At 44.1% G+C, this 17,981-nt stretch overlaps 2 protein-coding genes across 4 annotated transcripts; both read left to right on the top strand.

The window, feature by feature from the left end:
• The first annotated feature begins 1,204 nt into the window (after nt 1–1,204).
• Nucleotides 1,205–14,977, top strand: LOC133441542 (transmembrane protein 25). 3 transcript variants are annotated; one of them, XM_061718953.1, is made up of 12 exons: nt 1,205–1,305; nt 1,604–1,856; nt 4,153–4,269; nt 4,971–5,315; nt 9,267–9,557; nt 9,748–9,879; nt 9,959–9,992; nt 10,858–10,967; nt 12,444–12,530; nt 12,635–14,303; nt 14,591–14,645; nt 14,802–14,977. In XM_061718953.1, exons 3-10 carry the CDS (start codon nt 4,164–4,166, stop codon nt 12,706–12,708), a joined length of 1,179 nt encoding a protein of 392 aa, XP_061574937.1. In that variant the 5' UTR covers nt 1,205–1,305; nt 1,604–1,856; nt 4,153–4,163; the 3' UTR covers nt 12,709–14,303; nt 14,591–14,645; nt 14,802–14,977. The 3 variants fall into 3 exon arrangements, with proteins under 3 accessions (XP_061574937.1, XP_061574940.1, XP_061574938.1); XM_061718956.1 differs by lacking the exon at nt 1,205–1,305 and having other exon boundaries at nt 1,316–1,856; nt 4,156–4,269; XM_061718954.1 differs by lacking the exon at nt 1,205–1,305 and having other exon boundaries at nt 1,316–1,856; nt 12,635–14,323.
• LOC133442498 (T-cell surface glycoprotein CD3 delta chain-like) lies at nt 13,324–16,844 on the top strand. The gene is made up of 5 exons (XM_061720509.1): nt 13,324–13,328; nt 14,859–15,139; nt 15,293–15,436; nt 16,263–16,327; nt 16,559–16,844. The coding sequence occupies exons 1-5, from the start codon at nt 13,324–13,326 to the stop codon at nt 16,625–16,627; spliced, it is 564 nt and encodes a 187-aa protein (XP_061576493.1). The 3' UTR covers nt 16,628–16,844.
• The last annotated feature ends 1,137 nt before the right edge of the window (nt 16,845–17,981 follow it).

Raw genomic sequence — 17,981 nt, 5'->3', positions numbered from 1 at the left:
AGCGTTCCAAACCAAAAAGAATGAGCCCTCTAGCGTATCTCTCTGTTGCCTTGAACAGGCTGTGTGCTGCAAAATGTGCTGCAATTCCGGGACCGAATTTCCCGCGCTGGGCTGCGGATGTGACGTCACATGACGCTGCATGTGCGTTCTCCCCGTTCTCCCGTGCCGGCTTCACTGTTGGCTGCAGTACCCCCAACGGCCGTCGTGGTGAAGGGTGGCGCTAGAGAGTCTCATTTCTTAAAAGGAGCCTCATGCTCCTTTAACTCCTAGATAAAAAATGAACTAAGAAAAAAATGTAATTAAATTATAGGGACTAAAGTAGCTGCCCTTATTTTTAGTTATGTATTTAGACAAAATAATGATGTGTAAAAGTAAAAAGGGTCAGTGTTTGAGGCTACTGCCCTTTTATCGCTGTGGGGCTGCAGGTGCGGGGGGTCGCTCACTGTAAATTCTTGAAACGTCTTTGCTCAAACATCAAAAAATCGTGACGTCATCCAGAAATCACTTACCCTATCTTTACATTTACTATACACAATATTTGATGATGAGCATGATTTAATAAGAGCTCAACAAGCAAGAGTAAAGGCGTTACAACTTAATGCTGCTGAGGCAGAGCAGAGCAGATCAGAGCAGAGCAGAAGCACCAGGATGTGAAGAGAAAAAGATGGAAAGGCTGGAAAGTTTTACTCTGTGACATAATAGCATCATGGAAACCGAAATGCCACACTGAATATCCAGTGTTGTGTGTGTGCATATATATATATATATTTATATATACACTGTATAATGGGTGGATGAATGTGGATAAAGAATATATGTAGTTGTATGTATCAATTACATCGATTTTAGAATCAAAAATCCTCTTGCAGCCTCACTTGCACATCCGCTGATGATTTGATTTTATATGAGTAAAAGAATATAATACTTACATACAATATTCATGTGAGTTATAACTAACTGTAACTTCAGCTAACTGTGCTTCCTTCATGGAGGAACTTTGTATCAAGATTCCTCGTGGGAATTCTTCCTCAAAGTCCCCTGAAATTAGGATTTGACAGGAGTTCGTGGGGTTAAGTGATGGTGTCTGAACACTGGGTGTGCTTTCTACAGTAGTTAGAGTAGTGTAGTAGTTAGTGGTGTGATGGGAGTGTGTGGGTATGTATCTGTGAGTCTGGGAGGGATGTGTGCCATCATGCCTGCTCAGGCTCTGCAGCTGCAGCGGCTCTGCGTGCGGCTGCTCTGGTCTGTACAGCTGCACTGCAGAGGCTTTTCAGTCTCAAGTAGCTGAGCTCAGAGTGGGAGAAGGTTGGTTTTGTTGTTGTGGAGATCATGTTGCTGTGATGATTATGGTTGAGACTTATGGGTGACGGGAGAAAGTGTGGTCTCTCTGCGTCAGATAATAGAGACTATTAAAGACTCTTTGTCATCTCACCTAAATAACCTCCATTCTTCTTTTAAAACAGCTATTCTTCTTCCCTTATGACTCCCAGCCCACTGCTGACTTCCCTCCTGCTGCTCTCTCTTCATTTCTTCGCCTTCGCTCTTTTCTTACGGCTCCTTTAACCCATCTCTCCTTCCTCCCTGCCCACTCTCTACCCTTCAGAGTGGCGACACTACGACTGCCTGCGTCAGCCAGCCAGGGGAAGCTGCGACTGGAGGATGCCGTATCCTGCAGAGAGCCAAATGTTTGTGTGTGGAAGTGCATGAGTGTACGCAGATGGGAGAGCGAGTGAGTCAGGGACGGCTGCCTCTCATCTCCCCACTGTCATCGCCCTCCTTCGCGTACTCCTCTCCTTCTCTGCTGCCATGGAGCTCCAGCTGGCTGAATCACCACGGCATCTGCAGAAAGGGCTGAGGTAATGCTGTGTGCTTGCTATGGAAGGCATTTAAAAATATATATATATGATTATGCATCTCCATGCAGTCCAACAAAGCACATATGTGTGTGTGTGTGTCAGATTTCCTTTGATTGTCAGCGCAGAGCTGTGAGTGCAGCAGAGTGCAAAGAGCTGGCAGCTCCTTTAGTATAAATGTCTTAGAAGATCTTTCTTGATCATCTCCTTACCGATAATGTGGGGTTACATCTGCCTCGCTGATGGCCCAGCTCCTGCTCTCTCCTAAGGTGCTCACACAGATCACATGACCCCCACAGATAGCAGTCTGGAGACATTACTCTCCCTCTCCCTGGGCCGTATGCGCAGGCACGTCATCACGGCCAGGCCTGTGGATGTTTTGTCGTGAACTGACGGAGGTGAATGTGCAGATCCGAGCTCGACAGATGGTGAATAATTCAAGCGTGAGAGCCGCGCCGCTGTGCCAAGAGTCTTAAAGGGCTTTGTTTTTTGTCCCTGTTGCATTGCATTATGATTTTCCTCTCACAAGGTCCGTCCGCCTCCTCAGGAGGGTCAGTGTCACACGACCAAATCTGTGCCAGTGAAGAATGAAACCACAAGAGTTAAAAACCTAAACCATGCATTTGTACGTAGCTCAGGTGAAACTGTGTTATTTGGTACCAAACTATCAACACTGATGATATTACAAATGATTATATTGTGTTTCAGTTCAATTCATTTTATTGTACTGTATAACTACAACAAAGGGAACCTTGAAGCACTCTTCACAGAACATGAACACACTCGATTAAATCCTATTAAATACAATCTGATTTGGTCCAGCTATATTCAAATTCAGTGCAGTTTAATTCAATTCAATTCAATTCAATTCAATTCAATTTTATTTATATATCGTCTAATACAACAAAAGTTGTCTCTAGACGCTTTCCAGAGCCCCATACCCAGAACATAAACCCCCGAGCAGTTATTACATAAACAATGGCAGGTAAAAACTCCCCTAGTGGGAGAAAAACCTTAAGCCAAACAGTGGCAAGGAAAAACTCCCCTTTAGGAGGGAAGGAACCTTGAGCAGGACCAGGCTCATAAGGGGGGACCCTCCTGCCGAAGGCCAGACTGGGGGTCAGGGACGGAAACAGCACAGCAGGCAGGTGGAAGCAGCAACGGGATGACCCGGGGGTGGGGACCGCAGGCCAGCATGCAGCTCCCGAAGCTCCGGCCCAATCATCAAGTCCCAGGTTGGGGTGCAGGGTCGGGGAAAGGTTGAGAAGGGGCAGGGCCAGGGAGAGGAGTCTTGACGGACAAATCTGTCCCCCGCCTGCCCGGGCCGTTACCCTGCCCCTCTCACTCCCACGCTGCAGGATCCGGTGTTTTGCATTCAGAGAGAGTTTATTGCAAACCATTCCTAGTTTCTGAGTTTAAAGGTAAATACAGGTGATCCTAAAGGCAGAGAAGGTGTCTGGCTCTCAAACCTCAAGTCAGAGCTGGTTCCAACAACAAAGTGCTTATACAACGGTTTTCGAGTCCAAGGACCCCTCAAGATGCTTTTACAACACATAACATTGTAGTTAATGTGAACAAAGCATCGCTGGGAGTTGGTATTAGCAATTACCCCCCAAAAAATGTGTTTTTATGGGCCTGAGGAAAACCAGAGTAAACCCACGCAAATGCAGGGAGGACATGCAAACTCCTCACAGAAAAAGCCGGCTGAGCCGAGATCCAACCGGTGCAAGTGCTCACCTCTGCACTACTGTGCTGGCCGGCGTAAAGACACCGGAGAACAGGAGAACCGGAGAACAGTTGCAGTGCAGGAAAGTGAAAACCACGGGTACCAGAAATAATCCTGCAGCCTGAAAACAACCAGTAAATTGGGAATATGAGATGTTGGTAAAATGGAGTTAGGTCCTTTTCGGGTTTATATAACAGAGAGCCAAAGAAGTTCTGAGCAGTGTGATCTCTGCTGATAATGTGCATTCCTACCACACATCCTTCTCCCTCGTCAGAATCCATTAAGTCCTTAACTCACGTTACAACTTGACCACCAACAGATGAAGACACAAATGCATTTATACAACTGGGTGTAAAATCTGCAGGGCTTCTCTGTGCATGATTGTTATACTGAATTTAACAAGTTTAAAAACTTCTGTCCTTCAAGAACCTGATTAAATGTCTCTCTCATCCCATAAACTACGGTGTATCTTTGTCCTCGTGTGTTGGGATGAAGGTGGGACGACCAGGTGGAGCTGTGCTGCCCTAAACGTGGGGTGATGTGATCAATCAAGTTCTGTTTATGTTGTCCCAGCAGGTGAATGCATGTGTGCGCAAGGTGCTTGGGCCAGTATGGGGAGCGTGTGTCCCAGGACGTGGACGTCGGGCTCTGCTGTGGTGTTCTTCAACACCCTGGCTTTGTCCTGGACAGGTAAAACCCACGTCTAGGCTTACGTCACATCACATCACATCACGTCACATCACATCACATCACATCACACAACAGAAATGCTACCAAAGTTTCTGGGGAGATGAAAGAACTTCTCACCTTGAGCTACTGTAAACTAAACTAACTGGATACAGGTAGCAGCTTGCTATGATGTGATCGATGACACTAAACTAACAGTGGGGCATTTAGGTTGCCATGTTTTTCCACACAGTCCTGTCACATCATTGAAAAAGAAAAAGAAAAAGGACATAAGACAATTCTAGTCGCTGAATTTCAATTTACATTTTTCCTGTTAAACATATACATACCGGTATATGCATATGTACATATAGTATACCAAAAATATACATACATAGTATATCCATACATATACACACATGAAAACAAATAAAAAGCAAATAGAATAGGAAATTCTGTTAAATTGCGATATATATTCAAATTTTCAGACCTTTACCTGTATAATATGACATGATGTTATGAATCTTTATTTCGGCTTGTACACACTTTTTTACAAAACAAGATGAAAAGGTAAAAAAAAAAAAAACAACAACATTTTTTCTTATGATCAGCTTAAATATGAGACATTAGCTTTACTCCGTGGAAACAAACAATACATAAAAAAGACAAAAATAAGTAAGACAAAATATAAAATTGACGAGCATTGGCTGCCCTTGTACCCACAGGTGCGATTGAGCCCGCCCCTAAAATTGATGGACGGCACCAGGCAGCGGTGACGATGCGGGAGAATATGACCCACAAGTTCAACTGCCAGTCAGAGGGCTGGGATCCCCGAGCTCCCCCTCTGCTCACCTGGTACCTCAACGGGGAGCAGCAGAGAGCCCGGCCTCCAAATCATGACCGTCTAGTGGCGCCGTCACAACCAGACTCCGAGCTGACGAGACCGGGGAACGACCACAACAGCACCTTCTCTCTGCGGGCCAGAAAGTGGGACCGGGAGCTGGTGTGTGTCGCGTCCAACCCCAGAACAGGAGAGAGCTACAACGCATCAATCACCCTCAACGTCCAGTGTAAGTAAGCGGGTCGCCCCGTTTGTTCAGCAGGTGACAACCTGGGGCCGGATTCACAAAACATTCTTAAGAAAAAAAATCTTCTTAATAAGGGGTCCGTGTATCTTTTGGTCATTGGATTTTTCCGTCATGAGTGGGAATCAAAAAACAAAAAACGATTGGTTTATTTGATTTTCCTTTTAAAACAAAAAACAAATATTGAATTACACTGCATTTTTTCTTTTTCTGTGTTAATATGATTTAACAAAGATTCAAAATACGCTTTTATTTTCGTTTTCTATTTCATATAAGAAAAATGAAATGACTAGTCAACAGGAAGGAAAAAACGAACCAAAAACAACCGTTTATTCATATACAGTGCAGTGTTTGGCGGTGTGCTTGTGAGAACTGGGGTCCCTGGAGGTCCTGGAGAGCCAATGTCCCCGTAGCGCGAGGTGTCCCCGGCGAGCTGCAGTGTTTGGCGGGCTGTCTGTGAGTGTCCTGGGGTCCCTGGAGGTCCTGGAGAGCACAAGTCCCCGTACCGGGAGCTGTCCCCGGTCCTGGCCGGGATCAGTGCAGTGTTTGGCCGGTGTGCTTGTGAGAACTGGGGTCCCTGGAGCTCCAGGAGGCAACGGGAAAGCCTATCTCTACCCCCGTACCGGGACGTGGTCCCGGTCTTGGCCGGGTGCAGTGCAGCGTTTGGCGGGCTGGGTGTGAGTGTCTGGGGTCTCTGGGTGCCTGGGTCCTGGTCCCGGGACTCGTGGGTCCCTGGGTCGGGTCCCGGGACTCGTGGGTCCCTGGGTCCCGGGCCACTTTCGCCCGATTTTCAGACACTTTGGCCGGCTTTCGGCTTCCTTCGGGCCCGCCTCTGCGGCGCTGCTCCCCCCGACCACCGGGGGGTTTGCAGCGCCTCCCTCTCGGTAGCGAGACCGAGTCGACCCGTCCGCCCCAGGTGTCCCCCCACGGAGCCCCGCCGGCGCCGGGCAGGCCGACCACCGACGTCGGCTGCCGCTCTGGCGGTGGTGTTAGTCCTCCGGGAAAAACAATGTTTCTCAAACCCTACCACGCCGCAGACGGCTGAACCGGGCCCTGGATTGCCGGTCACCCCCAGCCCGAGCGGACCCACCCGCCCGCCCAGAAAACGGTGCGTCGAGGCGGGGCGAGGTTCCGGCCGCTCCCGAGGTCTCCCCGCACGGGGCTGCCGAGACCCGGTCCCGTTGCTGGTGGATCGGAGGTCGGCCTGCCCGGCGGCGGCGGGGCTCCGTGGGGGGAAACCTGGGGCGGACGGGTCGACTCGGTCTCGCTACCGAGAGGGAGGCGCTGCAAACCCCCCCGGTGGTCGGGGGGAGCAGCGCCGCAGAGGCGGGCCCGAAGGAAGCCGAAAGCCGGCCAAAGTGTCTGAAAATCGGGCGAAAGTGGCCAGGACCCAGGGACCCACGAGTCCCGGGACCCGACCCAGGGACCCACGAGTCCCGGGACCCGACCCAGGGACCCACGAGTCCCGGGACCCGACCCAGGGACCCACGAGTCCCGGGACCCGACCCAGGGACCCACGAGTCCCGGGACCAGGACCCAGGGACCTACGAGTCCCGGGACCCGACCCAGGGACCCACGAGTCCCGGGACCCGACCCAGGGACCCACGAGTCCCGGGACCCGACCCAGGGACCCACGAGTCCCGGGACCAGGACCCAGGGACCCACGAGTCCCGGGACCCGACCCAGGGACCCACGAGTCCCGGGACCCGACCCAGGGACCCACGAGTCCCGGGACCAGGACCCAGGGACCTACGAGTCCCGGGACCCGACCCAGGGACCCACGAGTCCCGGGACCCGACCCAGGGACCCACGAGTCCCGGGACCAGGACCCAGGCACCCAGAGACCCCAGACACTCACACCCAGCCCGCCAAACGCTGCACTGCACCCGGCCAAGACCGGGACCACGTCCCGGTACGGGGGTAGACTACTTAGGCTTTCCCGTTGCCTCCTGGAGCTCCAGGGACCCCAGTTCTCACAAGCACACCGGCCAAACACTGCACTGATCCCGGCCAGGACCGGGGACAGCTCCCGGTACGGGGACTTGTGCTCTCCAGGACCTCCAGGGACCCCAGGACACTCACAGACAGCCCGCCAAACACTGCAGCTCGCCGGGGACACCTCGCGCTACGGGGACATTGGCTCTCCAGGACCTCCAGGGACCCCAGTTCTCACAAGCACACCGCCAAACACTGCACTGTATATGAATAAACGGTTGTTTTTGGTTCGTTTTTTCGTTCCTGTTGACTAGTCATTTCATTTTTCTTATATGAAATAGAAAACGAAAATAAAAGCGTATTTTGAATCTTTGTTAAATCATATTAACACAGAAAAAGAAAAAATGCAGTGTAATTCAATATTTGTTTTTTGTTTTAAAAGGAAAATCAAATAAACCAATCGTTTTTTGTTTTTTGATTCCCACTCATGATGGAAAAATCCAATGACCAAAAGATACACGGACCGTAATCCACAATTAGTGCACTGAAATGTCAGGAGACATACGCATCTGGATTAGCCTGTGTCATACAAATATGTGATTAGAATGCAGACAAAAGATCAAAACAAATATGAAACAGAAAAATAATGCAGTTTAATTAATCAAATAAAACATCAAAATTATTGTCCTCCATCTGTAACTTCCGGTGCACGAATATGAATAAACGGTTGTTTTTGGTTCGTTTTTTCGTTCCTGTTGACTATTGATTTCATTTTTCTTATATGAAATAGAAAACGAAAATAAAAGCGTATTTTGAAACTTTGTTAAATCATATTAACACAAAAAAAGAAAAAATGCAGTGTAATTCAATATTTGTTTTTTGTTTTAAAAGGAAAATCAAATAAACCAATCGTTTTTTGTTTTTTGATTCCCACTCATGACGGAAAAATCCAATGACCAAAAGATACACTGACCAATAAATTGTTTCAAATATTTTATCTTCATTTTTAAAGAAAAATAGCAAACAAATTTCCCTACTGGGAATGAAGTGCAATTGAAAGATACTGTAAATCCTCCTTGAGTTTAGTAAAGTGACAACATTTACAATTTGCTTGACCAAACAAAGATGACTAGACGAGCTCTGTCTGTAAAAAGCTGCAAAAAAGCTGCAAAAAAGGAAAATTGATTTTCCGTTTTCCTTTTTTTAACATCGATTGTGATTAATAAATCCGATTTAGATTTAAAATCGATTAATCGCACAGCCCTACTTCTTAAGTGTATTTTTTTTCTTAAGTTCAGTCTTAAGAAGAAAAAAGAGAAGAAGTCATATTCTCCAAAAAAGTATTTTCCCAACTTTCTTCTTAAGTTTCTTCTTAAGAAAAAACTTAAGAAAAAATAATATTCTTGAAATAAAAGTTCTCAAATTTGTTCTTGACTTTTTTCTTAACTTTAAGACAATCTTGACCTGTCTTAAAATTTATTCTGTGAAAAGGTCAGACTCTAATATCACCAACATTTTTTAGACAAGTTTAGACTAGTAGGTCATAGTTTGAGGATATACTTTGTAAATAATTACACAAAGAGCCTGTTAACTGTTTGTTAGCATGTTAGTTAGCGTGGTAGTTAATTATTATTAATTTCCCCAATAGTATTTTTTTGCACATTAATCTCATCCACCATAACCTTGAAAAGTTCCTGCATCTCTTTTTCTCCTTCTCCATGTTTAGTGAGTGACTGACGGTTAAAACGCAAACTACCTGTATAAATGTTGTTTGTTCGCGCGTGCAATGCAATTACATATTTTAAGAAATTCTTAAGTAGGAAAAATAAGAAATTCGTAAGAAATGACAGTTCTTAAGACGGTTTATAAGAAAATATTGAGGAATTGCACTTAAGAACTTTCTTATGAACTTCTTAATTTTAGATCTTAAGACATTTCTTAAGATCGTTCTTAAGAACATATTGGTGAATCCGGCCCCTGGTCCTCTCGTCTGTGTCCCAGTCCAGCCAGAGGTCCTCAAGGTAAACGCTCACTACAGTGAAAGCTCGGACCCGGGACTGTCCCTGGTCCTCTTCGCCTTGGTGCGGTCCAACCCGCCGGCCACCATCACCTTCACTGACCAGTCCGGCCAGCCGGTGGCTAACACGTCTGACTTCCTCCTCCTGGACTCACAAAGCTACCCCTGGCTGACCAACCACACCCTGCGGGTCAAGCTGAACGGCCTGTCGGAGAACATCTCTCTGAACGTCAGCAACAGCGTGGGCGCGGTGCAGAGCAACCTCAAACTGGCAGGTGAATGACCACCAAAGGTTCAAAATGTACACACCAGCCAGGAAAATCTGGATTTACATCAATGGCATAGTATGAACATTTAACATAAACCTATAAACTTCCTTGCTTGGGATTAAAGGAGAAGAGTTCCTTGCTAAGTGTTTTCCAAAATGTGGACTTATTCCATGAATCTGTTTCCCGTCCTGCCCAGAGTTCCTGCAGTCCCGCGTGGAGGTGCCCATGCTGGGGATAGTGACCGGAGGAGCCATGGCGTTCATGGCTCTCCTCATCCTGACGCTCATAGTTCTCTGCCTCATGCAAAAAAACAAGAGCAAGACCTTCGGTGAGACCTGTGTGTGTCGGGCCGCAGCAGGAACTCAGGTCTGCACGTCAGAACACTAATCAATGTGGTTGTGTTACAGATGAGCCGGTGGAGATTCTGATGACCAAGAAAAGGTAAGTAGTCCCACCTGAACCTTTGAACGCAAGTAATTCAGGCAAACAAAATGTTGACCGGTTCCTTTAAGTGTCACAGTCCAATTCTAGCACTCGGAACATTTAAAAACAGTAAGTTATAGGCTGATTAACATTTTAAACCTGCATCACGCATAGAAAATGTGTAAATTATAGAAAACCAACAATTCTTTCATACTGGAAGGAATATACCATGAAGCAGATATTGGATTGTGCACAAAATTCTGATTTTTACTAACATTGCCAATCCCCTTTAAGCAATTTCTTGACCATGTAATGCCAACAAACCGGACCCTCTTTCCTCTTTGGTTACACCAAGAGGGGCAGCGCCTTGACTTACCTTCTTTATCTCAGTCTGATGTTATCATAAGTATGTTGATATTTGAATCAAAACATCAACAAAACAAAATGTATCTCCTCCCTCCCCGTTCGTCTGGTGCTCCTTGAGAAACCCCCAGTTGGGAACTCTCCATCCTCTTCTCTCTTCCCAACTCGGTTTGCTGGAGCATGAGTCCTCCCCTGTTGGTGAATGGCTTCAGCAGAGTTTGTTATTGTTGCTGCTACTGTAATTCCCAGTCAAGGCTTTGAATGAAGCTTGTTTTTTGGGGTCCGGATGGTGAAGAGACAGTCGCTGGCAAAAAAAGTGTTCTCGGTTAGAATTCCTTACCCTACCTTTAATATGGTTTCCTGCCTTTCTTTGCTCCATCGTGCCCCATGCACCATGTAATCTAATAATTTCCGCAGAATTGAGTAAAAGCGTTTTTCTCTTCTCAATAAAAGTATATGTCTCTAGCAGGTCAGTAACACTGCTGATCTAAGGTCGAAATCTCATGATTTATCCTCACAGTGAGTCAGCAAATCTGAAGACGGAGAAGGCAGATAAGACTCACATCCCCAGAGAAAACATGTCTCTGCCTTCCAACATGCAACTCAATGACCTCAGCACTTTGAGAAAAGGTAAGTAGCCCCCCCTCACCTTGACTAACGCAAACACACCAGCGGCTCAGAATCAGGTGGCTGGAAGATGAAACACTGTAAATTCTCCATCAACAACAAATTATTGAAGTATTCAGAATGGAAAATGTTTAAACACATACCATAGCAACAACACAACTTTTGAAGACGTATGTGTTCATCCTGAGAAACTGCAGTCAACACGTAGAGGTTCTTGTTTCTCTGCGCCTACACACATTATCAGCTCTTTCTTGCCCCCTAGTGGTTCAAATCTGCAACACATCCTGACGCGGTTCAACAGAAGAGACATCTCGACAGACCGGTTAAAACCGAGCACATCCAAATAAAAACACTAGATATATTTTCTTTGTCAATAAAATATAGACCTGTAAAGATTTTTACGTTTCTATTTTTTTAATTTGCCCTTTTTAAATCATGACACAGGCATTTTTTTTATTACTGCTTAATTAATCCCTATCAAATAAAGATTTTACAGCATTGTAATTAAACCTGATATTAATATGTCACAAGACGTCAGCAAGTATTGCATGATAATGAAATGCTGCAGCAAAAATGCTTTCTACCACAGTATATAGAGTATTGTTCTAAAATTAAATACCTGGGACACATCACTGATGACATGACAGATGATGAAGATATGAGTAGCAGCGCCGTATTTTATATATGCAGGCTAATTTGTTGATCAGAAGATTTTCCTGGTGTTCAGAGAGGGTGAAAGTGGGTGTTTTTAGGGCTTACTGTACCCCTTTCTATACTGCACCCTTATGGATCAAATTTAAGAAGGCCAGCATCCATAAATTACAGGTTGCGTACAACGATTGTCTGCGTATTTTGCTTGGGAAACCAAGATGGTCTAGTGCAAGTGAACTCTTTTGTAAAGTACATGTTATCACTTTTCATGCACTTTTGAGGCGATTGATGTTCAAATTCATATGTCGACTTAATAGCTCTTGTAATGCCATTATTATTATGATGTTAACCAACCCAGTCCTCAGTGCTGTAAGATACCAGTCTGCTATGTGGAAACACTGGTATGACTGTCTTTTTTGAATATTGTTGTATGTTTTTTTGTCTTTTTTAATGGACCTGAGTCTAAATAAAAAGATTGATTGATATATACAGTACATTTTCAATGTACTGTATATACTGTTCATATTTTGTAATTATATATATTTTTTACTTTTTACTTTTTACCCCTCCCCTGCATGTGTGTTATGTGTACTACTGCCAAAAAAGTGAGTTTCCCCACTGAGGGAGAAAATAAAGGATTATCTTATCTTATCTCATCTTAGGAGAAGTAGGGACACATTTAACTGTCATGAGCTTTATTACTGTTTCCAGTTCCTCGAGTTATTATCACATAATCACATTTCTCCAAAAGCATACCCGGAGGATTATATCATTATATTTCTCTGCTTTGCCCTCTGTCCTCCATCTATCCTGCATGACTGCATGTAGCTAGAGAGGTTGCCCAGCAGAACAGTGTGGGAGAGGAGAAGAAAGAAGAAGAGGAGGAAGATCTGTCTTTAGCCTACGCAGCAAGAGGTCAGGCGAATATGGTCTGATTCTCTTGCATTTTATTTACGTTGTTTAAGGGCAGAGCAGCATTTATGTGTTTTTTTTTTTCTTCTCCCTCCTGTTACTTCCAGGGTTTGCCAGATATCCCATGGTGGGCTACATCTATAAGGTGAACAGCACCAGCAGCGAGGAGATCTGGCTCTGACCCACCCCGGCGTGACGCAGAAACTGTATGTGCATGCATAACTCCTTCTATCGATGCAGCTGTACAAGAAGACACCCAGAACAACTTACACTCAGTGGTCCAACCTATAATCTTCCCTTTCAAGCTGAAACCAGGGTCCAGAAACCACCTGATGAGATTTGATCTGTTTCTGGACGCATGAACGTCCATTTTATGTCCACAAAAGAAAAACTGTAGATGTATAAGACCGAAAACAAATCAGGCGCAGGCAGGTGTTTGCACTGCTGCCGTTGTCTCAACAATGCAACATGTGACATATGATTTCCTGTAACCACATGCTCATAATGTCCTCCCTTGTTGCATCGATGGTCTTTACGTGCTAAAATCAGAATGTTACATGTGCCATGATTAAGATGGTGCATAACTGTATAGAGGATATAACTATTTATGGACATGCAACATGTCATGTACTGTATATTTTTATGCGTATGTATATGTGTATAAGATAGGAAGTCTAATAAAGATAATGAGATTATATGCAAGTGAAATGCTGAAAATGCTGTCCGATTGTCTCACGTCCACCAGGGGGCGCCCTGGGGAGATGTGATGAGCTGGTAAACGTGGCTTATGTGAGTCATGAGGTTGGGGTGTGTGTTTCACCTGTTGTGGGCTGCTGAAAACACTTTAGGCCTGGTTTTCTGTCAAAAGCAGATGCAGAATAGGAATAATGCATTTACAGTCTGTTTTCCTTGTGCGTGTGTGTGTGTGTGTGTGTGTGTGTGTGTGTGTGTGTGTGTGTGTGTGTGTGTGTGTGTGTGTGTGTGTGTGTGTGCCAGGTGTTAGCTCTGGGTCACAGGTTGCTGTGGCTTTTCTTCAAACAGGAAGCACAGTTGTGTTGTGGGAGCATCTTTCTGCTCTCTTGTTTCTTCCCACTGCTGTTTGTGTGCCGACATGAACGCAGCCCGCCACACACGTTGGGGAGAAACACTCACAGAACATTCATCTGAATCGCGCTGGTGTTTGCTCTCTTGTTTTTACCAGATGGAGCTGCTCACTAGTGTCGGCACACATTTCCCACAGCAACTGCGAAGCACACAGCAGCCGGTGTCGACACAGTCGTCAGTCAGTGCAGATCAAACTTTATTATCAATAAATGATTTTGATTGTTCCTAACTCGCTGTTGATATCTTCGGTGAAAATAAAAAAATGCAAAAAATCAATAAGTATCTTAGAAACTGTATGTTTGAATGTTTTTTAAGTGATCCAGTGTTGAAACTTTGACGTTTTTCTGCACCAAACATGCCATTTTTAGTTCAAAATAAACACTATTACTGGTGTTAAATAATTTATATGGGTAAAGATTGCTGTAAACATGTCACAGGTGAAACACAGGAGTGCTGTAGAAATCAACAAAGCCCGGCGGGACTGGAAACAAACCAATCACACTGACTTCCTTTCTCTCTCAAGCACACACACAGACACACACAGACACACACAGACACACACAGACACACACAGACACACACGGACACACACAGACACACACTGAGGCATTTCAACGGCCGACAGAGACTTGATGCTTTAACACCTGAAACACATCAGAACTTTATTTCAAGGTCAGTGCTTTTATTTAAAGGTGAGTGTAAAGTGTCTCTGGCTGAGCCGGGCTGTCTGTGTTTTAGGGATTTAAAAATGTCTGTGTCAAAGTTTCATGGTTGGTTATCTAAAAGGATTGTCTCACAGTAGTATATGAAAAGTACTCTTCTACTCCTCAGTTATCTGTTAAAGTTAGCTGAATAAAATGGTTGTCGTGAAGCAGAAAATGGCGCACTTCCTTTCTTTTAGTGTAGCTCGCTCGCTCTTACGTGCAGTACATTAACGTGTTTCCTTCTGCCACACACAGACCTGTGAGGAGAAAACAATGAAATATCAGCTTCTGCTGCTTTGGACTCTGACAGGTAGGATTATTCCTGCTCACGGTGAAATTTAAACTAGAAATGTGCCGGTTCTGTAGCAGTGAGGTTATAATCTCTTGAGTGACGCCATATATAATGTTTGTTTCATGATATTTCATGACATATTTTTTAATGTTTCTCCTCTAATTTGTGCTGCAGCGTTTGTCAGCTGTGCCGAAGACAGTGAGTACACTTTTTCTAATCTTTACATGAAAGAGCATGTGAAAAATTATCACTTTTTAAGTTAGAAGAAGCAGCTGCAAAGACACCGGATGGTACATGCTTTTTGTTGAATGTTTCTTTTTCTTGCACAGCGATTAAAGATGTAAAAGTGGAACACATCTCAAATAAAATCAGACTGTCATGTTCTGAAGGAAATATTTCATTAAAGATCGATGGTCCAGGGACAAAAACCTTGGACCTGCCCTACAGAGACGAAAACTCAGGGGAGTACACATGTGTGAAATGGGGACAAAAAATCTATGTGAAGTTTCGGAGTAAGTTCTGCCGGAAAAACCGGTGTGAAAATATGCATATTTTGTATTTTATTTTTATTTATACTTTGTAATAATGTTAGTAGTTCATAGATGGCTTTTTTCTTTTTAAATATCAGCTTCTCAGGACACTTGTGTCTACGTTTGTGTCCTCAGGCTGTGACAACTGCGTAGAACTGGACATGACCTCTCTGGTCGGCATGGCGATAGGACAGGTGGTGGCCACGTCTGTGGTCGGAGTGGCCGTCTACATCCTGGTTTCTCAGGCTCAGACTGGTCGAGTCGCCCCTAAACAGAAAAGTAAATCTGTCTGTCTGTCTGTCTGTGCAATGTGACATTACCAGCGTGTCACGAAACAGTGTCCTGGAACTGGAACTGACCATTTTCTGCAATGGTCATTTTAGGTGATAAAATGTGATAAAAAATATTTAGATGCAGGGAAAAGATGCATCACCTGATGTATTCAAAGATTTTAACACTTCAAATACTAGAATTAAGTTTTGATACATAGAAATTTGATAAAACTAATTTCAGCTTTTTTTTGTGTTTTTCATTTTAAGGTTAAAATACGTAGGCTACGGTAACCAGTGGATTAGCTTAGCCTAGCAGAGAGACTGGAAACAGGAGGTATAAAAGTTCCCAGCAGAAATGTTACGGCTGAACAGTTTTTTTTTGGCATCATGTTGCAAATGTTTATGCATTAAAGTGTAGCCTGCATTTTCTCTTTCCAAGAGGAAAATCCACAAACGTTATTGTAGCTCTGTAGGTCATTAGCCAGGCTAATGCCAAAGCTAGCATCAGGCTTTAAGACAAAAAGATACAAAAATCAGAAGAAAGAAAATGCTCTACTAACTCAGACAGTAGCTTAAATTATAGGAAACAGGCTATTTGTTACCCAAACTCTGTGTAGCTAGAATGCTATGGGCGTTTTTTTTTCTCATAGCAAAACAAGTTGATATTTGACGATTTTGTGGAGTGAAAGTTTTATTTAAATAACTTCAGAAGCACTACATGTATATATAACAACAAATTCATGTGTTAAATGTCTTCAAATACTAATACTGTGATATAAATGAGAATGACAAGATTAGATGACACCTTGGTGTTTGAATCTGTGTCCTCCTAGACTCCAACAAGCAGCATCATGGCCCCAATGAGACGAGCCACAGACCTACCAATGACCATTACCAGGTGAGCTTAAAAGTGAAACACACAATAACACACAATAATGCACATATATATGCCTTAGGTTTTTACCGGCATGGTATCAACCATTAATATGTGTGCAGACAAGGTAAAAAAAAAAAAAAAAAAGAAAGTGAAACACACTTGTGATGGTCACATTTTCACATTCACAAATGAAACGTTAAATATAACCTGTTATTGCCTGTCTCTCTTTTCATCCCACCTTTCTCCTCTCAGCCTTTGAGACGAGATGCCCAAAAGAGAGATGAGTATGACGAACTCCAGCCTAAAAGGAGATACAATTAAAAGGAAACAATTCCTGGCACTGCCTCAAACGTGGATGCATCCCAGATGTCTGCTACCTGCATCAAGCTGCCCCCCCCAGCCCTGCCTGTAGATTATGCTGTAAAGGAGGATCATTTATGAGTGATTTCTTTCTTCTCAACTTATGATATAGTGTAAGCCACTGTAGTTACTCAGATATAAATCAAAATGTTTGTCTTCATTACTAAAAACAATAAACAAAACAATAAAAAAAAGAAATAAAGCCTTATTGTCATATTTCTGCACTATTGCACATGCACGTGCATGACAACAATCACAAGATATTCTTTTACAGGTATAGTTGAAGCTAATATGTCTGACTGGGAAGAAAGGAAACTAAACAGGAACATGAATATTCAACATTGCCACTCTGCTTCACAAAACAAGGATTTAACCATTTTGCTCATATTTAAAATCACTGAAGCAGTTCTGAAGTTGGACAGGGCCTCCATACGGCCTCACAAGACAACCCCTAATTCCTGAGATGGATCACTTAAAAACCTGGGATCTCATTCATATAAAATGTCTTGTCATGATTGACAAAAAAAGAAATAAGGTTTAAGGATTTCTTCAATTCTCAGAACTCTGGAGAACAAAAATTACGGCCTAAACACTTTTTAGTGGCTGCAATCTGGCAAAGAGCAGTGCAGGGAGAAATGTGTCAACCATGGAGTCGCCACATTCGCAGCTCAGTGGGGAGGCCTGAACACGGGGAGGCCAAGGCCACCACTGTATTTTTTTATGTTTCTTGAAAAATCGAGTCCAAAAGTTGTAGTCATTTTTTTTTTAAATGTAAGACTTTTTTCTTCAAAAAGGTATGAGATAAGATTTGTCCCAGTTAATCGTATATGACAGCTGACTAAATGACCTAATGCAACTTGACAAGATTCCCTTCCACATAATTTAAGGTGGCATGTTTCGTTCAGATGCAGGTAATTAATAACTCTTTATATATGATCATTAGCAGATCTACACATTTCTATTCACACTTCAACCAAATAGGGGGCGAAAGCAATTTGGAGAAGAATAGAGAAGATTTCTCTGTAGACATGCTGGAGGTGCCAGGAGGAGGAGCTTAACAAGGTGGTGTCCTTGCCCTGCTCAACCACAGCTGCACAATAAGCAAGCCTTTAGGTCTTAGTCTGAAACCACAGGCCTTTCTCCTCAACCGCTAATGCCAGTTTTAGACTACAAGACTTTCAGTGTTGGCACAATGCTGACTGCGGACGCACCATCTGGTAACCAGGGTTCTTGTGGTCATTAGGCTGTTCACATTACATGACTTACAGCCAACAGAGGGTCACCCACTGGAGATTGTGACTTGGTTACCCAGCAG

The sequence above is a fragment of the Cololabis saira genome, chromosome 4, assembly GCF_033807715.1.
Source record: "Cololabis saira isolate AMF1-May2022 chromosome 4, fColSai1.1, whole genome shotgun sequence".
NCBI lineage: Eukaryota > Metazoa > Chordata > Actinopteri > Beloniformes > Belonidae > Cololabis > Cololabis saira.
This window is presented reverse-complemented; position numbering and strand designations above follow the sequence as displayed.

Bases quoted from the DNA above. Each gene is read 5' to 3' on its own strand.
- LOC133442498 (XM_061720509.1), top strand. The intron at 15,140-15,292 runs GTAAGTTCTGCC...TTGTGTCCTCAG, and splicing joins AATCTATGTGAAGTTTCGGA to GCTGTGACAACTGCGTAGAA. The intron at 15,437-16,262 runs GTAAATCTGTCT...GTGTCCTCCTAG, and splicing joins AGTCGCCCCTAAACAGAAAA to ACTCCAACAAGCAGCATCAT.
- LOC133441542 (XM_061718953.1), top strand. From the start codon at position 4,164: ATGTGTGCGCAAGGTGCTTGGGCCAGTATGGGGAGCGTGTGTCCCAGG. The intron at 5,316-9,266 runs GTAAGTAAGCGG...TCTGTGTCCCAG, and splicing joins AATCACCCTCAACGTCCAGT to TCCAGCCAGAGGTCCTCAAG. The intron at 9,993-10,857 runs GTAAGTAGTCCC...TTATCCTCACAG, and splicing joins ATTCTGATGACCAAGAAAAG to TGAGTCAGCAAATCTGAAGA.